At 42.5% G+C, this 22721-nt stretch overlaps 1 protein-coding gene across 1 annotated transcript in view; it reads right to left on the bottom strand.

Moving 5' to 3' along the window:
- ANKAR (ankyrin and armadillo repeat containing) overlaps positions 1 to 22721 on the bottom strand; it is a 158617-nt gene that overhangs the window by 13660 nt on the left and 122236 nt on the right. The window contains exons 17-19 of the mRNA XM_033944111.1: positions 21248 to 21370; positions 15782 to 15940; positions 7623 to 7740 (exon numbers count right to left, since the gene is read on the bottom strand). Of these exons, the coding sequence (XP_033800002.1) occupies positions 7623 to 7740; positions 15782 to 15940; positions 21248 to 21370 (400 nt within the window). The remainder of the gene's footprint in view (positions 1 to 7622; positions 7741 to 15781; positions 15941 to 21247; positions 21371 to 22721) is intronic.

Here is a 22721-nt window from a genome sequence, read left to right as displayed (position 1 = left end):
GTTTCTGCCATGGGTTCCTCCTCTTTCTCTAATTAAAATGGGATGGCTTGAGACATTTCCCAGAGAAAATCAACGAAAGACAGTTCCTACAGTGGAGATTTGCTCTCTCATATAGTGGAAAGAGATCTAAGGGGAGACTCATGGACTCATCCTCTAAGACCCCTGGTTCCTCATCAGAATCCCAAGAGCTCTAACTCAGAAGAAATCAGCTGCTGAAGTCCACCAGTCTCTCACTACTGGGTTAGGCCTTCTGTAGCATTGAGACACCATTTAGTTGGCAAAGCTTACTCCCCCAAAGCAATGGAAATGGACACCATTACAACCAACCTCATCTCTGAGCTCTTTGAGGCCTTGGTGTCAAAACATCTCTTTTAGGCAGAGTGTGGATCTGGAGTACTGGCTAGACTACAACTGCCCTGTGTGGCAGAGTGTGGATCTGGAGTACTGGCTAGATTGCCAACTGCAACTGTGCTGAGCAATGACCTCTCCATCCATTCCTCACATTTCTCCATGATCTGCTTCTCAAAGGCTGTAATTGACATAGACACTATGGTCATTACAAGTAGGAGTGGCCACATCCTCCTGAGTTACCTGGAATGTATTAGAACTGGGGTCTCGGATTTGTGAAGGATGTCACACCATATCTGATGACATGGATGATGAGCGGTCCTTCTGTCAAGTGTACTTCAAGGATACTAGCTATATTGTTGCCCCAATGCTCTTGTTGCCATTATTTGATGGGAAATAATGCCAAAACATCTCAGTCTCTGATGTCATATATCATGCTACCTCAGCACTAACAAAGACAAGGATGGATCCTCCTTATTCTTCAGACAGGAATTGGATGATGACCACTCCTCGTAGGCTCTCCCAAGTTCAATGCAGCTCCTTGACCTATGGAGACTGATGGTTTTGGTGTTAATATCAATGTACTGGTCTTACTGCTGAAAAACTTCTCGTGTTGCTTTCTTCTACCACAAATCCCTCTTTGACATCTGTGAATGAAGAATACAATTATAGGGATCATGGCTGGGTCCCAGGCATTGTAAGCACCAGGAATGAACATTCATAATGGATATAGTCCTGTTGTACTAGGATCACCTTTTGAAATGCTGGAGGTCTTCTTTTGGGACATATCATCCAGAAAAATAGCCACTGCAAAATTAAATGTTAAACTGGTGACAAAAGTTCACTAGCTGGGATCTCAAGGTTTATAGTGGTCTAATTTGAGCTAATATGAAAAAATAAATAAAAATTAAAAATAATGAAAAATCTGACTATGGAAACTACTAGGGAAACACCTGAAGCTAACCATGCCACAGTGACAGGATTTATACAAGAAAAACTGCAATTTGAAATATTTGGGTGCTGAGATGGCCGTGACACAAAAAAAAGGGTCCAATCAATTCAGAGAAAAAGAGAAGGTCCCGTATAGCAATGAGAGGCAGGAAAGGGTGTACAGGAACAGTGAACATGCTCAAATTTTCCCAAGATAAGTAGTTGAAGTAGCACTTTCCGTGCAGAGCTCTGTCAGTGACATCAACCATGAGTGAGGATTTTTTAGTTCTGCTTGTCCTCAGAAAACTTATCTGCATACCTGTACAGTTGCAAGATTGATGAATATTGACCCTTTCCATGTATAAATGTAATAAAACTGTATATTGAGAGAAAGTAGGGTCTAATCAATGCATGTTTCTTTTTAGATGGCAAACATCCAGTATAATTTATGACAGGGGTAGGCAACCTTTATACACAGATATTGATGGGTTGCAACATTACATAATGTCAAAACTAGAAATGCAGTGGAACCTTGGTTTGGGAGCATAATTTGTTCCAAAAGCATGCTCGTAAGCAAAGTGCACGTATATCAAAGCAAGCTTCCCCATAGGAAGTAAAGGAAACTCGGATGATTCGTTCCACATCCCAGAAACAGACCTCCCCTCCTTTGCCCCTTCCCCCAGGCCACTGGTGCTGCTCGCTTTCACATCACTCCATCCTGGGAACCGGCTTCTCTCCTCTCACGGCCCACCCCCAAGCCCTTACCTCCAGCAACACCCAGCAAGTTACGAAGAGGCAGTGCAGAGGAAGAAAGGGTGCATGCACGCACAGCGCATGATTTTCCCCGTCTTGTCCATGATTCTCCCTTCCCCATCTCCCGCCGCACCCGAGCTGGGGCACACAACATTCTCTTCTAGACGCCCTGGCAGCAAGACAAGCCAGATGAAGGGGCGGCTTCTAAACTAAACTAAACTGAAACTTAACTTTATATAGCGGGTCTTCAACCAGAGGAAGTTCGACACAGTTAACAATAAGTTAACAAATAAGCTAAAATACAAGAGGATTAATTTCCAAAATGTTTAGCAAATAGAAAAGTTTTTAAAGATTTACAGAAAGATTGAAAAGAGCTGGGACACCTCAAAATTAAAGGAAGTTCATTCCATAATTGGGTAAATTTAAAAGCCAGAGAAAGGCTAAAATTCTTGACTCCTTGAGCTCTTTTCCTAGAAGGGAGGGAAAGTTTAAATCGTTGAGTGCCTCTTGCATATGAAAATCTATAAACATTCCATAGAAGAGGAACATAAATACCATCAGTGGCGTACCTAGGGGGGGGGGGGGGGGGGGGGGGGGGGCGGGCCGCCCCGGGTACCAGCTCATTAGGGGTGCTCGAGCCTTGGAGTCATGGCCCAGGAACTTCCCTGCTATGGCCCGACTCCAAGGCTTCCGCGAGTCCCCGAAGTGATCCTGCCTGAGCCCTCTCTCAAATTCCATTCACCCACGGCCACACCCCCGTCGCCGTCGGAGCTTGATCAGCAACTTCCGGTTTCCGGCTGGGTGGAAGCAAGAAAGGGAGCCCGAGCCGCGTGGAACACTGCAATTAAGGCAGGAACTGAGGGTGAGTATCGCTGGGCTGCTTGGTGGTGGTTTTATTGTTATTTTATTTCTGCCCAAATCAATTTTTTAAAAAGACCAAAATCGGCCTCCCGAATCATCAACTGACCCTCCCCCCCTAAAGCAGGATCGGCAATTTCCTCTTGCTAGCCTGCTCCTGCTTTAGAGGGCGAGGGGGGAGGGTCAGTTGGGAATTGCTGCAATGTCCTGCTTCCCCTCTGGCCTCCTGACCCGTACCTAATTGCATTAGACAGTACTAGATGGGGGGTGTAGGCCTTAAGGGGTGGGGTGTAGGCCTTAAGAGGGAGGTGTAGGCCTTAAGGGGGGGGGGGGACAGACCTTTGGGTGGGGGGGTGCAGGCCTTCAGGGGGGGTGCAGGCCTTCAGAAGGTACAGACCTTCAGGGGGGGGTGCAGGCCTCCAGGGGGGTGCAGGCCTTCAGGGGGGTGCAGGCCTTCAGTGGGGTGCAGGCCTCCAGGGGGGTGCAGGCCTTCAGGGGGGTGCAGGCCTTCAGTGGGGTGCAGGCCTTCAGGAGGTACAGACCTTCGGGGGGGGTGCAGGCTTTCAGGGGGGTGCAGGCCTTCGGGGGGGTACAGGCCTTCAGGAGGTACAGACCTTCAGGGGGGGTGCAGGCCTTCAGGGGGGTGCAGGCCTTCATGAGGTACAGACCTTCGGGGGGGTGCAGGCCTTCAGGGGGGTGCAGGCCTTCGGGGGTGGGAGCAGGCATTCGGGGTGGGTGCAGGTCTTCGGGATGGGTGCAGGCCTTCAGGGGTGGGGTTTAGGCCTTCAGAGGGGGACAGACCTTTGGGTGGGAGGTAAAGTCCTTCGGGGGGGTGCAGGCCTTCAGGGGTGGGGTGTAGCCCTTCGGAGGGGGGACAGACCTTCGGGGGAGGGGGGTCCTGGTGTAAAAGTACACAGAGGGAGAGAGGGAAGGGGGGTTCAAAGATACGTGCATATGCCAGACTTTGGGGGTTAGAAATAATGGGTCTAAAAACAGAGGAGTGGGAGAGAGATGGTGCATAATGGGATTTAGGGAGGGAAGGAACAGAAAGGGAGAGAACTTGGAAACAGGGGATGGTGTGGAGGGGGGATAGAGATACTGGATAGGAGGATAGTTGGGAACAGAAAGGGAGAGATGGTGGATCCTGGGGTGGTGGGGAGTTGAGAAAAGGTGAATCTGTGGATCGAGACAAAAAAAGGAAAGATGCCAGATCTCCGGGAGAGGGAAGGGAAACGGAAGGGGAGGACAGAGATGGCAGACGGATGGTTAGCACGGAGAAAGGAGACCCTGGCAAGCAAGACAACAAGAGCCTGGGACCAACAAGATTTGAATATTGACCAGAGAACAAAAGGTAGAAAAAATAATTTTATTTTCTGTTTTGTGATTACAATATGTTAGATTTGAAAAGTGTACATGAGACAGCTTGAAATGGGAACTTTTCTATTTTTGTGAATGGCAAGGCTGAGTTCAGTTAAAATATATGCTTTATAAGAAAATATAATAATGTGTTTTATAAAGTTTATAAGCATTGCTGGCATACTCGGTGAGGTGTTCCTAGTGTTGGTGGTGGTGGTAGCATGTCAGTGTGTTGAGAGGAAGAGGTAGTCTGGGAAATTCTGCTGAGCAAACTCTGGGCCCATTTCCACCCCCAGTTAGTCCACTCCACTCAACTGGTTCACACACTGAGTGGGTCTTTGGGTGTTATTTCTGGGTAGTTGTTTTAGAATCTCTTCCAGTGGTTTGTCAGTATCTCCTTCTGGTCCAAGGAAGGAAACTTTGTCAACCTTAGCATTGACCTTCAGAATATGTTTGTAACAGCGCTGCTTGTGTGGCATTAGGCTATGTAGTGATCGAAAGAAAAAAACAGACCTTTGCACATTTTTGCACTATATGGTGGGTGTATGAGGATATTCATTTCCTGCACAGTTAAGTCCGTGTGAAGTTACCTTGTGCTGTATTTGACATCTAGCAAGGTCTCTGTTTGGAAGGAAAGATATAAGCTTAAAAATGAAGTGGCCAGAAGTTATGTTAAAAGTAGATAGCGTAGCTGGTTTTAAGAAAGGTTTGGACAAATTCCTGGAGGAAAAGTCCATTGTCTGTTATTAAGACATGGGGGAAGCGTCTGCTTGCCCTGGATTGGTGCACTCAGCAGCAACAAATACTAGTTTTGGCTGGCTCTTTCCCCGCATTTCTCCTCTCTTCCCCACGATTTAATATCCAGTTCAGGCAGTAAGTAAATACATCGGCAGGGGGGGGGGGTCTGGTAAGTCTTGGGGGCTGGGGATGGAAGGTGAGAATCAGTTCTGTAGGCTATCAGAAATTTGCTTAATTATCTACTCACATAGAAAAGCAGTAAAGTCAATAGGTTCTCTGAGTGGGAACAACCTGTTTGATCTTGTACTCTTGTGATTGACCAATTGTTTATTACTGTTTAATTTATCACATTGATTAATTTGAGCACACCTGAGGTGTCCTATGATGGTGTGCACTGCAGGCAGAGGGTGATTAACCTGTGCCTTATTGTGTAAAGCGCTGGAGAATTCTCTCCTCTCGCTTACCTCTCACGCTGAGGACACCCTGCTTCAGTATAATCATTTATATGATTTATCTTATAAACATTATTACGTGGTCTTTTCCTCAAGTGCTGAGACATCAGGTTGTTCCCACTTGGAGAACCTATTGACTTTTACTGCTTTTCTGTGTGGCTTTAACATTTTTGCTATTCAGTATACCTAAACTATTATTCAGTAGAAAAAATTTGGTTTGTTCAATCAAATCCTGTGTGGACATTGGACTTCTATGATGAATGTTCTGCTTGATAGAACAAACTAAATTTTTTCTACTGAATAATAGTCTAGGTACAATGAAAGTAAATAGCAAAAATGTTTGAGTAGATAATTAAGGAAATCTTTTTCATATTGCTTGCTTATGGACTGGGAAAAAAGACTGTTCAAGCAAATGTCTCCTGAACTGCTTTAATGGAAAAATGTGATTTTTTTTTTTAAGTACTTTGTGAAATTTATTGTTGTTGTGAAATTTATTGTTGTACTTTGTTTAAACTTAAAAAGCGGTGTCATTAACAGTGAATCGAATCGAAAAATCGATTCAACAGGGTGAATCGAATCGAATGAAATATTTTTCTCTGAATCGGGCAGCACTATTGGCTACCATGAGAATGGGCTACTGGGCATGATGGACCATTGGTGTGACCCAGTTAGGCTATTCTTATGTTATGTTCTCATCTGTAGGGGCCTTTGTTTTCACTTCTTATTTTAATGTATTTTTTTCCTGGGAACTTATCAGTGTTTTTTTATAATGGGAACAAAAATGGAAGAGAATTAATGTGTGTGGAATGGGGGGGTAACTAATTTCTTCAGCTAAATAATTCAATCCACTTCAAACAGACATAGGAGAACTTGTGCACCATTCACATACCCTCCAACCAAAAACGTCAAAAGAAAAAAAACTGTTCGACAACCTCCTAGCCATTCGAGCTGCAACACTCGACCCCCAACTCTACAACCAATTGATATCAACCACAGACTGCAAAACCTTCAAAAAGAAATAAAAACCCTTCTATTCAAAAAACACATAAAACCGAACTAACACAATCAGAACTGTCCCAAGCATCACCTGCAACTACTCCATATGTACTTCTAATGTCATGACAATTTAGACATAATTTATGTTATGTTATGTTTGGAATAATGGTTACATATATGAGGTTCAATAAAAGAAAATTTTCACTGCCTGTTTCTATTCTGACCATTTATTCCATTTCATGGTTATTGCAAAAAAAAAAAAAAAAATTTTTACATGAGGGGGGGGGGGGGGGGGGGGGGGGGTGTCAAAAAATGATGGGCCCCGGGTGCCACATACCCTAGGTACGCCACTGAATACCATATAAAATTTTGAGAATATTTTTCTATTTTATACGGAGAGGGTGGGAGCCAGAAGGCCTTCAGCATGTCAAAATGCTCATGGCCCCGCAGCAGCCCAGCATAGATGATCAGTGGCAGGCTCTTTCTACACCGGCACGTTTATGTCCTGTGGGTTAGTGCGTGCCGGTGTCCGATAGAGGTAAGGGTTTGGGGGTGGGCCGCAAAGGAGGAGAGAAGCCGGTTCTCGGGGTGGGGTGACATGCTCGCATACCGAGTCAACACTCGTTTTGCGAGTTAAAGTTTGCTCGAGTGTTGCAAAACACTTACAAACCGAGGTTTGACTGTACATAGAACTCCATACACCTTTTATAATAAATAAATAATGAATTAGAAATTTATCTAAAACAATGGAAACAAACTGCTAGAGTGGCGATTCTGAAAACATTTGCACAATACAGTAATTAAAATCACCAAAACTGCATTTAGGGCTCCTTTTACAAAGCTGCGATAGCGGTTTTAGCGTGCACTTAACACACGCTGAATTGCTACACACGCTAGACGCTAATGCCAGCATTGAGCTGGCGTTAGTTCTAGCCGCGTAGCGTGGGTTTAGCGCTCGCTACAATGCTGCGTGCACTAAAAACATTATCGCAGCTTAGTAAAAGGAGTCCTTAATGTCATTTTCTGTGTATACTTCCCATAGTCTCATGGGCTACATACAATTAACGGTGTGCCACAGGTTGCCTACCCCTGATTTATGACACTGCACATTGTATTATAAAACCAAATGCTTTATTGCATCTAATGTTTGAAAATAGCCCAAGACATACAATATTTTCCCATCTTGCTTACCTACTAGAACAAGAGTAGTGGATTCCTGGCTCTTTAAGAGTTCAACTAAGATAGTAATACCCCTTGCAGATAAAGAAACTCGATCCATATCCAGAATGGCTCTAGCTAGTACAACTATCTAAAACAAGAGAAAAATGGGTTTTCTTTTGCAGGCTAGTCAGTACATATCCTACCATGTTATTTGCAATAATGTAAACTTCTCTTTTGTATTCTTACAAAGGTAGTATGTGTGAAGAGGCATTTTTAATGTAACTTCCACATCTGATTTTGGATGTTTTGCAAAAAATGGCCAAAAATCTAGTGACAAACATGGTAATTTTCAAACCAGAAAAATGTCTATCTTTTTGTTTTGAAAAGTGCCCTATTTTAGATGTTTTTGTACTCCGTGTGTCTTTAAGGGCCGTTTTCAAACAAAAGACATCCAAGGGAAAAATGCACAGAAACAAGCCACTAGGATGTCTGGAGGCCAACAGTATTACTAGACTGGCCACACAGATATCCCAGCAGCAGTTGGGCAGCCTATGGAGTACTGCAGTGAACTTGACCTAAAAAGTCCCAGGTATCCATCACATCATAACTCCCTTATACTGTATGGTTAAACCCTCCAGGAATAGCAAAAAAATGTACTATACCCAACTGTAAACTATTACAATAGCTCTTATGTCTGCAGGTGTCACCTATATATGCGTTCAGTAGATATTTTGTGTTTTGGGGGCATTCACATATTCTACCACAAGTGTTACCACTTCTCTTCAGTACACTGCATTGATCACTAGGCTACTCCAGGGAGCTGCTTGCTGCTTTAAGAGGAATGGTCATTATATCTGTAGCTGTCATTGAGCCTAGTATGTAATGTCACTTTCATCTCTTAGGGGTGATGGAGGGGTAGGAGGGGGGGGGGGGTCAGTGACCACTAGTGGTATTAAGGGGGTCATGCCTTAATCACACCAGTAGTCACCTGGTCAGTTTGATCACCTTTTTGGCATTATTGAAACAGGTCTAGCCAAAAACGTCCCATTTTTTGCCCTGGACATTTTTACAATGTCCTGCCCAAAACATGCTTCCATCACACCCTCTTGAGATTTAGACAAACTGTATAGATGAATGTCTTTAAGATGAGTTTTGAATATAGCAATTTGGATGCTTTTGCCAAAAAAAAAAAAAAAAAAAGATCCAATTGGTTGCTTTTTGCACATTTTTTCTGTTTTAAAAAATGAACACTTAAGTGTAATAAACCATAAACCATTTATATATTTTTTTAAACATGTATGTAAGGCATAACATCTTAAATGATGTTCTTAAAATTGATAGCATGGCACAGAAATGTATTAATAATACTGTAAATTTCAGCCATTTTTGTAGATTTCAGCAATATATAGTTTTAGTGCAGTGAAAATAAAAACCTGAAGAATCTGGAGTTAATATCAAGGTTTCTAATTAATAGAAATTTCTGGTGTTTGCTGAAACCTACCTAGAAATTCTTCTGTAGATGATACATGATACAAAGAAACTAAAGACTTATCTTTTCGACAACATATCCACCACAGAAAACTGTCCCTTGAGCCTACGACACACCTTACAACCATTATGACACTATGTCCACAGTTAGCCACATGACATTGGACTATAAGTAACCTCCTTCTTCTACCTCGTAGCATCACCCTATAAATAGTACTAGTTCATCTCCTTGAAAAGAGGAGACTGAGAGGGGACATGATTGAAACGTTCAAGATAATGAAGGGAATAGACTTAGTAGATAGAGACAGGTTGTTCATCCTCTCCAAGGTGGAGAGAACGAGAGGACACTCTTTAAAGTTAAAAGGGGATAGATTCCGTACAAACGTAAGGAAGTTCTTCTTAACCCAGAGAGTGGTAGAGAACTGGAATGCTCTTCCGGAGTCTGTTATAAGGGAAAACACTCTCCAGGGATTCAAGACAAGGTTGAACAAATTCCTGCTGAATCAGAACGAATGCAAGTAGGGCTAGTCTCGGTTAGGGCACTGGTCTTTGACCTGGGGAACGCTGCGGGAGCGGACTGCTGGGTGCGATGGACCACTGGTCTGACCCAGCAGTGGCTTTTCTTATGTTCTTATGTATTGTACCGCTTCGCAACCTGTTTTGTAATACATCTGCTGCAGCATCCTTGTACAGTACGAAATTGTCTCTCTTTAAATTGTACTGTAAGTCATCTTGAAGTTATTTAGGTATAGTGTGACTCATAAATTTCAGATTAAATTAGAGTTATAGAAAGATTCTATATCAAATTCCACGTTTTGCATGAATATTTATTGCATAAATTAGTCCAAAAAATATAAATAACTTTTAAGCAGTTTTGAATTAGTCTTCAGAATACAAGGGACCAAAAAGATATAAACAGGATGGAGTAGGTCCAAAGGAAGGCTACTAAAATGGTAGGTGGTCATCGTCATAAGGCGTATAGGGACAGATTTTAAGATCTCAATAGGCATACTTTGGAGGAAAGGCGGGAGAGGGGAGAAATGATAAAAATGTTTAAATACATACATCAAAATAAAGTGCAAACTTTAAGGCAACCTATAGATGATCAGTCAGTCTTTAGGAATCATCAGAGTACCAGCCAGGTAATATAACCTTTGCTGGGGCAATCGTCATTGATTCCACTTCATTTTTAGAAATTTTTTAAGATTTCTAAGCAGCATGAGGTGAGTCTCATTCAATTGAAACTCTGGAATGAGGGGGTATAGGATGAAGGTAAAAGGGTACAGATTTAGAAGTAATCTCAGAAAATATTTTTTCATGGAGAGGATGATGAAAGCTTGGGAGGAAGGGGTTTGAAAATGTTATTATTCTCTGGTTGCCTCAGTTGCTGGCTTTGTTAGAATTAATGTAAAGTGTCCTGGAGACATAGCCCCTTAGAGGCAGTGACAATTTCACTGCAAAACTGTGTATTCTGTCTCCACCATCTGCTGGCAAGGAGGCATAAGCCCAAGCATTTGAGCTGGTCTAGCGGGATTCAAGGAAAGGAAATTAACAGGCAAGACTCAATTTTACCTTAAGTCTTTCACTTGGAATGCACTACCCAAGGAAATTAGAGCAGAAATAAATCATAAACATTTTAAGACTATTAAAAACTTTCTTTTTAAGATAGTGTTTGAAGATTGAAGGATGATTGGAGGGTAAATCAGCATAAATCTCCAAGAAATGAGGGAAAACATTGTACTATTAGTCTTGGTTATACCTTAAAAATGTTAACAAGTAAATACAAACGTTCCAAACGTGCTCATATTGCACACCCTTCCCCGCAGACACAGGAAGCCATGACGTCAGCACAGACTGCTTTGAACACTTTATTACACGAACGTACCCAGCATTACTTTCACTATTGTCGATTTAAATTTTACCGATTTGGGAATAGAGCGGGGCGTCTGTTGGCCAATTTGACCAAACCACATCGTTCTAATCGTCATATTTCCCAAATATTACTCAGTTCGGGGAAGGAATTAACAAATACCCCTGACATTGTGGAAGGCTTTCTACAGCATTATAGAGAATTTTATGCCGCTAGGGATGGCCGGGGAGGACCTGAGGTGGAGGATTATTTGATGGATGCAGGGGTTCCTAGATTGTCGTCCCCGGATAGATTATTTTTGAATCGTCCCATTCAGGGTAAAGAGCTGCAGGTAGCGGTCAAGCAGCTTAAAAGAGGCACGTCACCTTGCCCAGATGGCTTTTCCCCAGAGTTTTATAAACTTCTTTTTCCTGCCCTTTGTGGTCCTCTGGAGGCATACTATAATGCGGCCCTGGAGGGTGGATCTGCTAACCAGGCATTTATTACTTTAATTCCTAAACCGAGCAAATTAGACACGGACATTGAATCCTATTGACCTATCTCATTAATTAATGTGGATATCAAAATATTAGATAAAATATTGGCTAATCGACTATCTACCCTGTTGCCGAAATTGATAGTGTCCGAACAAGTGGGTTTTAGTAACATAGTAACATAGTAGATGACGGCAGATAAAGACCCGAATGGTCCATCCAGTCTGCCCAATCTGATTCAATTTAAATTATTTTTTATTTTTTATCTTCTTAGCTATTTCTGGGCGAGAATCCAAAGCTTTACCCGGTACTGTGCTTGGGTTCCAACTGCCGAAATCTCTGTTAAGACTTACTCCAGCCCATCTACACCCTCCCAGCCATTGAAGCCCTCCCCTGCCCATCCTCCTCCAAACGGCCATGCACAGACACAGACCGTACAAGTCTGCCCAGTAACTGGCCTAGTTCAATCTTTAATATTATTTTCTGATTCTAAATCTTCTGTGTTCATCCCACGCTTCTTTGAACTCAGTCACAGTTTTACTCTCCACCACCTCTCTCGGGAGCGCATTCCAGGCATCCACCACCCTCTCCGTAAAGTAGAATTTCCTAACATTGCCCCTGAATCTACCACCCCTCAACCTCAAATTATGTCCTCTGGTTTTACCATTTTCCTTTCTCTGGAAAAGATTTTGTTCTACGTTAATACCCTTTAAGTATTTGAACGTCTGAATCATATCTCCCCTGTCTCTCCTTTCCTCTAGGGTATACATATTCAGGGCTTCCAGTCTCTCCTCATACGTCTTCTGGCGCAAGCCTCCTATCATTTTCGTCGCCCTCCTCTGGACCGCCTCAAGTCTTCTTACGTCTTTCGCCAGATACGGTCTCCAAAACTGAACACAATACTCCAAGTGGGGCCTCACCAATGACCTGTACAGGGGCATCAACACCTTCTTCCTTCTACTGACTACGCCTCTCTTTATACAGCCCAGAATCCTTCTGGCAGCAGCCACTGCCTTGTCACACTGTTTTTTCGCCTTTAGATCTTCGGACACTATCACCCCAAGGTCCCTCTCCCCGTTCGTGCATATCAGCTTCTCTCCTCCCAGCATATACGGTTCCTTCCTATTATTAATCCCCAAATGCATTACTCTGCATTTCTTTGCATTGAATTTTAGTTGCCAGGCATTAGACCATTCCTCTAACTTTTGCAGATCCTTTTTCATATTTTCCACACCCTCTTCGGTGTCTACTCTGTTACAAATCTTGGTATCATCTGCAAAAAGGCACACTTTTCCTTCTAACCCTTCAGCAATGTCACTTACATACATATTGAACAGGATTGGCCCCAGCACTGAACCCTGAGGGACTCCACTAGTCACCTTTCCTTCCTTCGAGCAACTTCCATTAACCACCACCCTCTGGCGTCTGTCCGACAGCCAGTTTCTGACCCAGTTCACCACTTTGGGTCCTAACTTCAGCCCTTCAAGTTTGTTCAACAGCCTCTTATGAGGAACTGTATCAAAGGCTTTGCTGAAACCGTCACTCAGTCCTTAATGTTCGCAGATTGCTTACTGCATTACAGCGTACTAGGGATTCTGGTGCTCCTGGGATACTGGTGGGTTTAGATGCAGCTAAGGCTTTTTACCAGGTCAACTGGAAATACTTGTTTAGTGTGCTGACTTACATGGGTTTTACTGAGTGATTTTTTGACATGCTTCAATTACTTTATAATGATCCTACCGCTTGTATTTTGGTAAATGGTACCCGATCTCCTGTATTTCAGATTGAGCGTGGAACACGTCAGGGCAGCCCACTTTCCCCACTGCTTTTCTTATTGTATCTGGACCCCTTATTGCGTACAATAATCCGTGATGATGTACTACAGGGCATGCCAGAGGGGGATTCTCAACTACGAGTATTGGCATATGCAGATGATCTTTTATTAACATTAGGATCCCCTACAACTTCTCTTCCTAGGGCGTTGGAACTGTTAGATGAATTTAGTATGTACTCAGGTATGCTGTTGAATAAATCAAAATCAATGGTACTGCCCCTGTCCCCGGAGGTGCAGATGCAGTGGAGGGGTACATTTCCATTGGTGTGGGCGACGGGCCATCTTACCTATTTGGGTATTGTTATTTCATCTGATCCGTCTCAACTGTATGCTCTTAATATAGACCCTCTGGTTCTTACAATGATTCAGAAATTGGAGAATTGGAGGTTCTATCCACTCTCTTTACTGGGTAAAATAGCATTGTATAACATGGTGCTTGTACCACAGTGGCTTTATATATTTCAAATGATACCAGTTTTACTCTCTGCTCGCCATGATAAATTGCTGGGGAAATGTTTACAAAAGTTTTTGTGGAATGGGAAGAGGGCTCGGTTATCCTTGTCTCATTTGGCATGCCCTCGGGACCGGGGAGGTTTTGGACTCCGTAATCTTCGGTTACTGTCTCAGGCGTGTCAGTTGAGACATTTGAATGACTGGTTTAGAGGCACTGGACATTTCTCGGCCACCAATCATGAATTGTTACTTTGTGACCCTTACCACTTTAGTTACTTGCTTCATGTTCCTCATTTGCCAAGAAAGACCTCCTCAGCACGGGATCTTTTCTTACTGCCTTTGCGACGCCTCTGGAAATTGCTATGTCATCAACTTCGGATCCAGTATCAGGTGACTCCTTACTTACCTTTGAGGGGCAACGGTGCATTCTCAGCGGGACTGGACCTGGTGTCCACTGGGGTGTGGAATTTGCGATCTAATCAATATATCTTTCAACTGGTCCACACATCCGGTTCCTTAAAAACGTTTGAGGAACTACAACGCGATAATGGATGGAGGCCCACTGACTGGCTTTCTTACCTCCAATTATCTTCCTATGTGACCACTTTGCCGAGAGTATCCCTCACTGATCGCTGCATGGAGTCCCTCTCTGAAGCGTTGAGCTTATCGGCTCAGGCACAAATCCCCTTGAGATTTCATCATCGCCACCTTCAGGAACAATTGGGGGAACCAGATTATGATTCAATTGCTTTACGATGGTCTCAGGATCTCCCTTGTGCGGTGACTGCAACTATGATTCGCAGGGGGACTTTTCGGACAGCTCGTGTGACTCATAATGTTATATTGTTTGAACTTAATTACAAATTTTTACACAGGCTCTATAGGTCAACCGCATATCAGTTTCGAGCTAAAATGTGTATGTCTGACCAATGTCTCAAGTGTCATCATTCACCATCTACCTTGGGGCACCAGTTCTGGTCTTGTATTCGGATTACTGCATTTTGGCATCAGCTTAATATACATATTCAAACTATGTGGAATTACAACTTTATCCTGGATCCGGTGATGCTGTTTGCGTTGGATCATGTTCTCTTGTCTGCTCCGAAGGGATTTCGCAGCTTTCTGTCAAGAGCGGTGTTACTGGGGAAGAAAGCAATCTTGCTGTGCTGGATTTCAACAGATTCCCCGACACTTTCACGTTGGAGAACATTGATGATTCACCAAGCTTCCATGGAGAGGCTCTGTTTTCCTTCCTTGGACTCTGCACAGGGACGGTTATTTAGTCTTTGCTGGACACCTTTTTGGGAAACTTTAACGCCTAGGGCACGTAGCCATTTATTGAATGTTTGAGTTTGTTTGCTGGGATAGCACTGGATTGGACTTTGTGCTTTCTATTGAATAGCCTTGGGATTGGGGGTGGAGTGGGATGGGGGGAGGGGGGGGGCAGACCTGATACGAGGTGAAGTTGGGATGTGTTTTGGTACCTGCTTTTCTGTGTTGTACACCTTGCATTTTTGTATGTTTCACTTATTCAAAATTCAATAAAATATATTTGGGGGGAAAAAAAATGTTAACAAGTAATAGGAGTATGAATGGATTTTTGGTTGAATGTCTATCTTTCTGGATATTTTTGTTAGGTTTTTCCTATTATTTTAATGGAGTCCCTTTACTTCTTTTAAACTTGTTTTTTTTTTTTTGAAACTGTAAACTGCCATGATCCGATAAGGTATATCAAGTTTTTAAATAAAACATAAAACATCAGGAATACATAAATGTGGTCCTTGAGGACTGCAAACAGGTCATATTTTCAGGATACTCCTAACAAATATGCATGGGATAGATCTGCATGCATACTACCTCAATTGTGTGCACATTTCTCTTGCATATTCATAAGGAATATTGGACCTGTTTGTGGCCCTTGAGGACTGAATATGTGTACCTCCAGTATGTACAGTACAATAGAATAAGAATTTAATACCAAGCCTGATTCAGCCTATTTATAATGACTTGATGCTGTTGATCAAACCCAGTCTTTAAACCTTTTGTATATGAATGAGTGCTGTTTCAGTACCTGAAATGCAGCTCTTGCCTTGTCACCTTCATCTTCTGACTGCAGAAAAGGTTCAAACGTGGATAGCTTAATGCCACCAGTCTCCAGTATCAAGAATTGTTGCAGGGTGTTATTATAGCCAAAGAGAGCTAAAGCATATCCTCCTCGTAAACAAACTTCCTGAAATATTAGAAGTCATAATACTAAATGTTGTTGGAGATTTGTATTTTCCAGGTTAATGAATGTGCTCAAACTGGTACAATGTAATAATTACATTCATTTAAAAGGAATTTCTATCTCTCACTCTGGTCTGTCTAATTTCCTGTTTTCTGATGCTACCACTGGTTTTAGGGAGGATTTGTGAATTTCCTTTAAGAAGTCCTGTGTGGAAGGGAGAGGTTGAGGTGGTATGTGTTGGACATTAAAGACCTCTCTTTACATACGAAGCATAGCGCTGGGTTTCCCAACCTGGGCTTTTCTCTGGTGTGCTTGCTGGAGTTTTAGCTACTAAGCTTTTTCTTTGAGAAGGATTCTGACTGTGGTAGTACAATTGGAAGAGAAGATGTTTGAGGTGAGCAGTGAAGGTACAGGGGGGGGTGGCATGGCATCTGCACAGATTGTGTGTGTGTGTGGGATACAGTAGAGGGAAAATGTCTGCATTCAGAAGGGTGGTGCACAGTGTAGAGGAAATGTGGGTCTGCAGGGAAGGCATGGGAAGTACAGTGAAGGGAGGTATGTAAAATGAGTTTGCAGTTGAGGGCAGCTTTCCCATTCTGCAGGGAAGAGTTGAGGAATACCATGGAGGGTTCAGGCAAAATTCTTTATTTCTTTCCCCTTCTCAAAGGACTTTTAAAATATTTGTAAAGTCTGGCTAAGAAAACCTATTATTCCAAATTGATTAAGCAAGATACTAATTTTCTAGATTATTTGACAGATTACTAATTTATTTCAAGCTCAGTCTGCAATATCTACATTAGTGATTGAAGATTTTGCCTCTGTGTTTCATCAGAAAATATTAGATTTTCAACCCATTTTACCCAGGACTGTAGCAAGCTATAAATGGATCCTATGCAAGTTGTCCATTGCCCCAAACCTCTTCCCCAGAACATCTAGCCCCCTTTCACATGATTCTCTAAAGAGGACTCACCCCCCCCCCCCAAGCATATCCACTTCCCTCGCAAGGATCCTCTACCTCCTCGTAGGCCCTCCTGGGCCTACCTGATGGATACCCTGGTGGTCTAGGGTAGGGCAGGCAGCAGCAATCCCCAGTCACTACTGCATGTGCTGGTTCCAGGTTCTAGATCCTGAAGAAGGATTAATATCAGGTGCCATGAAAACTTCTATTGTTTATATATTTAGTTTAGCAGTTCGAGAGTCCCAGTTAAATTTGATCTTCAGCCAGGCCTACAGTTTCAACCAGCATTTCTTTGGGAGAAATTTGGGCAATAATTTCATGATTGGAGAACACCCTGGTCTCAGCTGAAATCTTTCAAATTACAGCAGCAAGATCAAGATATTAAGACTCAGGGTCAGTGTTTGCATGTTTTAGAAAGATGAGTAGAAAGCTTACATGCAGAAAATGCTACCTTGATTAAAGATAATAGCTATCTCCTACACAGAATTTGCACGTGGAAGATCACTTGAGGGGCTTTAATTGTAATTTATAAATTTTTCTAAAGTTCTATGATAATACCTAAGGAGATGTTGAAAAAAATTTTCAAGGAAATTTTGAATTACCCAGATGAAGTTTTCCTCCCAATATACTCAAAATTTAGAAGCTGACTGAATTTTGGGTTCAGTTCCTGCACTGAAACTGGCCCACAATCCATATTTGGCCTCTTTTCGGTTTCAGCCAAAATATGCTGGTGCATTGTTGGCTGAAATTGAAACTTTGGGCTGTATCCCACCCCCTCTCTATGGAAGAGCTGTGTTCATGCCTCTGTCTCTCCCTTTCTCCTCCCACCCCCAACAACAGGAGGACCCCACCCCTGACTTACTTTAAACTCTAGTGTTCTAATGATCTAATTGGGTCAGGAGCAATCTCCAGTTGCTCCTACCTATTTGTACCATCATAATGATTGCCAAGACCTTCAGTGGCAGTGTGATAAGACTGCTGCTGAAGGTTATAGCAACTATTTTTAGATTGGAGCCGGCAATCAGGAAACATATAGCAACATTTTGTAACATCTACAGTATTCTCAAATTTGTAGCAGATTTGCCCATACAGGCAACATTCCTGTGATCTAGTGGTTCCTAAACATTCCTCGGGTCATGGTGCCCTTAAGACTACACATTTCCTCTCAGGTTCCTCCCACCACCACCTGATGGCGTTAAATTCTACTTTTGCTAGCAGGGGTGCCCAAGCCCTGCCCACTGAAGAGGTACACTGCCCAAGGTATGAGTTCCATGCTGTCTGCGCAATGAACAAATCATTGGCGTGCTTCAGCCACCAACACCAATATTTCCATGGATACCCTCCTCTTTCCCCTTTCCATCCAGTATGTGCCCTTCTTTTTCCCCTTCCATCCAGGGTCTGCCCTCCTGCTCTTCTCCTTCCATCCAGTGTCTGCCCTCCTTCTCTCCCCTCACTTCCATCTAGCCACTAGACTCTATCCTCCTTCCACCCAGATTCTTGCCCTCTCTTTCTCCCTTCTTCCATCCAGCCTAAGCTCCCTCTAACTCCTCTTTGTCCCTTCCTCCCCCTGCAGCTGCTGCTTCTGTAGGCCAGCAGCAGTGGCAAAGCAAGCTGCAGCCACCACTGGGCCAGACTCTTAAGGGGATAAAGGATAGGGACTTGTATACTGCCTTTTTGTAGTTACACAATCACATTCAAAGCAGTTTTACATACAGGGACTCAAGCATTTTCCCTATCTCTCTCGGTGGGCTCACAATCTATCTAATGTACCTAGTGCAGTGGAGGATTAAGTGACTTGCCCAGGGTCACAAGGAGCAGTGCAGGATTTGAACCCACAACCTCAGGGTGCTGAGGCTGTAGCTTTAACCACTGCACCACACTCTCCTCTTCATATACACGGCTGCTAACTGTGCCCCAGGAAATGACAGGGGGGGGGGGGACAAGAGATCAGCCATTCAGAGCCTGGCCTGGAAGTGGATGTAGCTTGTTTTCCACTGCTGCTGCCCATCTAGAAAAGCAGCAGCAGTGGTTTGGGTTGTGGCAGGAGGAAGGTGGGGAAAATATGCTGTGGCACCCTGTGAGTTTGCTGCGGCGCCCTGGGGTATCGCTGCACACAGTTTGGGAACTGCTGCCAAAATCAATAAGTGATACTAACAAAATGTATATCAGCAAACATAATATTGCTTCATCTATACTTCAGGGACCATATTAGGCAGAATGCATAAAACCTTTTATCACTACTAATATATTTGTTCTGTATATGAGAGATGATCTATTAAAAGTGTCTACAACATGTATAACTTGAAAAGAACAACTGACTTGCCATAGCTGGACAGAGGAGTGACTTGGGGCTCAGCTATTTTCCATCTGGATTCTGGAATGAGTGGTGACGTGTTTCATGGTGTTTATGATCAGGAAAAAGGGAAAGAAAGGAGTCAGTACAGAAAGAGGGAAAAGGGGCATCTTGAGTTTGTGTTTCCTGGGCTGTTGAGGGATGGTTCAAGGTCAATGTGATGTCAATGAGTCGGGTAAGTATTAGCCTGGGGGTATTTATCTTAATAAGAAATGAGGCTGAAGGTTACCAAAGTTTTTAGATTTCTCATGTGAGAAAGCAGGCTCAAACTGCTACCATGTAACCAGGGCAGGATTAACTCTTTGTTGTTCCCTAGGCAAATAAGCATCTTGGGTCTCCCCCCCCCCCATCCCATCCCACTATAAAAACTTTTTAAAACTCCCACAAATGGGGTTCTATGTGATTCTTACTGCAGAGAAAGAAACAGCAGGTACGAAGTGCTGTTTACCAGTTCTCCTCCAGTCCAGACTGGAAGACAATGCATAGGGGGGTGAGGAAGAATAGACAGAGCTCTGTGGATAACAATGACACTGGTTCTCTCACCCCCATCCCTTCCTTCTTTGGGTCAGCAGCTGATTTGCCAGGGCAAAAATCAGCTTTGGGGGGCTCTTGAATTAAACATCTAACCATTCAGACCAGTGGTCTCCAACTTTTTTCATGTAAACGGCCGCATTATAAATATGAGAAATCTCTGAGGGCTACCAAAAGATTTTAAGCTTACACATACTAATTTTGTAAACTGCTCTGACCTGCTTGTTCACACTGAATATTAAACATTAAAAAGTAATACTAATATTGATTTTATAGCACTTCAAGGATATATTTTAAAACTCCACTTTATTTTGGATTGTCAACAGTAGCGAATTCCATAAATGAGACACTTGAGTAACACACTTGTTTGCAGTTACTATATCAAGGGGTAAAATTGAAATTAACGCATTTATATCATTTGAACAGCATTTCAGCCAACCCATTTTACCCAGGGCCACAATGGAGGATTTCAGGGGCTACGTGTTGGAGACTACTGGTTTAGGCCAAATCTGCCCTCTCTGAGGGATATCTCTTCTCTCATCATGGGCTGCACAATTTATTCTCATCTTCTTAAGGTATGTTGCTGATGCTGCTACTGTGGTCATGCCTCGGACAAGCTCATTCTAAAGAAGTCAAGATTTTCTAGGGACAGGGTGGGGAGAAGATCCACGAGGGAGAAGATAAAGCTGGCTGTCCAATGTAAGACAACTACCTCATTATTTTTAATCACAAGCAATTTTATCATTTTGTGATTTATAGCCAGTGCTCATTTCATTAACTAAATGTATACCCCCCTAGGACTTTTTTTTCTACAAGTTCTTTATAAATGAACACTGCAAGCTCACAGCCAGAGATTTAAATTAGGGTTATCAAATTCCTCGTGGGTATACCTGTAATCTAGATGCTAAATAAATATGTGAAAGTCCATTGATTCCTTAATTGATATTACACTTATACATTATTTGATGACTAATAAGTTAATATAATCATGTATCTAAAAAAAGGTTTTAGAAAGTATGCATATATATTCTCATTCAAGTACACTGTAGAGATATAGGGCTCCTTTTATCAAGCCCTGCTAGTGGTTTAATGCGTGTAATAGCGCGTACGAAACCGCCGACCGCACTAGCCGCTACCGCCTCCTCTTGAGCAGGCAGTAGTTTTTGGCCAGCGCAGGGGTTAACGTGTGATGAAAAGTCGCGCGCATTAACCCCGCTAGCGCGGCTTGAGAAAAGGAACCCATACTGAGATTTAGTTCAGTAGTTTATTGCTTTTATTTTTATAATGACATTACCCTCCAGGTACTTTAGTTAGATTGTGAGCCTTCGGGACAGTAAGGGAAATTTTCAAGTACCTTTCTTATTTCTAATCTTAATGTATATTTTCTGTAAACCGCTTAGAACCTAACGGATGTAGCGGTATATAAGAAATAAATTACATTACATTACATTACATTACATTACATTACCTTTTCAGGTGATTGAAGAAGTTCAAGGACATCCATGTAATCAAAGCCTTCATTGTTGAGTAAATCAGTTTGTAGATGACGGTTCATTAAGACAACACAAGCCAGGGTACATGCTGTTTCAACCTACAATAAATGTATCTTAAATAATATGAAAGAGTAGTCAAGGGATCAGCCTAGTACAGTCGCTTGGAGTTTCAATGTACATCTGCTCTCATTCCCTATTTGTGCAAGTTAACTCCAGGTCCCACCCTGTTCTTTTTGTGAGTAGTGGTTTTTAATTTATTGCCATGCACTTTTACATTTTTATACTGGCTATAATTTTAAAAACATTTTTTTCTCACAGTGATGACTGAAGGACCTCTTTTAATGTAATAGTATCCAAGACAGAATGAGAAAATTGGTGATTAGTGTTTCTTTATTAATTTAAGATAACCTATTGTTCTGTGTGCCTGTCATAATTAGATTGTAAGCTCTTTTGAGCAGAGACTGTCTCTTGCATATCAAATGTATAGCGCTGAATGTGCCTGGTAGCGCTATAGAAATAATAAATTGTTGTTGTTTATTAATACCAGAGACATCATTCAGTTAAGAAATATGATATATGCAGTTATCATGACAAGATGATTTCTAATGCTGCTACTTAGTACCTGAGAATAACATGCTAATTTTTAAAGTATTATAAGAGTGAGGGATATATTTATGACACATTTATTCCTTCATTAAGCTAACTTTTCAGTTCTGTGTGTTTCAACGAACATCTTCTAGAAAGAATCACATGTTTATGGAAGTCATCAATCATTTGTTAGTATTGCACAATTTTTCCGGTACAAAATAGTTATCAGTTTTTATACTTTTTTGAGATTCATCAGATTTTAGCCTTGTAGCACTAATACTAATGCTGTCCTAGGCCAAATTACCAAGTTAGCAGCCAAAAGGGGCAGAGAAAAAAAATAGACATAACATGTAAAACAATCTGCAGGGGTTGTGCTATCTAATTTAGTGAAATTTGGTAACATTTCAGTTCTTCTATGCAGTTCCTTGAGTGCTCTAATGGTGGATAAATTTTTACTTGGGGGAGAAACCTCACAACTATGTGATCTGTATACTCTGTGTTGGAAGCAACCTTTTCAGAGCTCTGCAGGGACTTGAATCCCTTCCTCAGCTGACTGGTCCCAAACTCAGGGGAAGAGTCTTAAAACTTTAACTTGGTCGCTACACTAGTTCCAGCCTGTTTAGCGTTCATGTATTTTAGCAGCAGATTATCAAAATGGTTTAAGAACATAAGCAATGCCTCCACTGGGTCAGACCCGAGGTCCATCGTGCCCAGCAGTCCGCTCACGTGGCGGCCCAACAAGTCCAGGACCTGCGCAGTAGCTCCCTATCTATACCCCTCTATCCCTTTTTCCAGCAGGAAATCGTCCAATCCTTTCTTGAAATCCAGTACCGTACTCTGTCCTATTACGTCCTCTGGAAG

Source organism: Geotrypetes seraphini, chromosome 5 (assembly GCF_902459505.1).
Source record: "Geotrypetes seraphini chromosome 5, aGeoSer1.1, whole genome shotgun sequence".
Lineage (NCBI taxonomy): Eukaryota > Metazoa > Chordata > Amphibia > Gymnophiona > Dermophiidae > Geotrypetes > Geotrypetes seraphini.
Note: the sequence above shows the minus strand (reverse complement) of the source record. Positions and strands in the feature narration are given on the sequence as shown.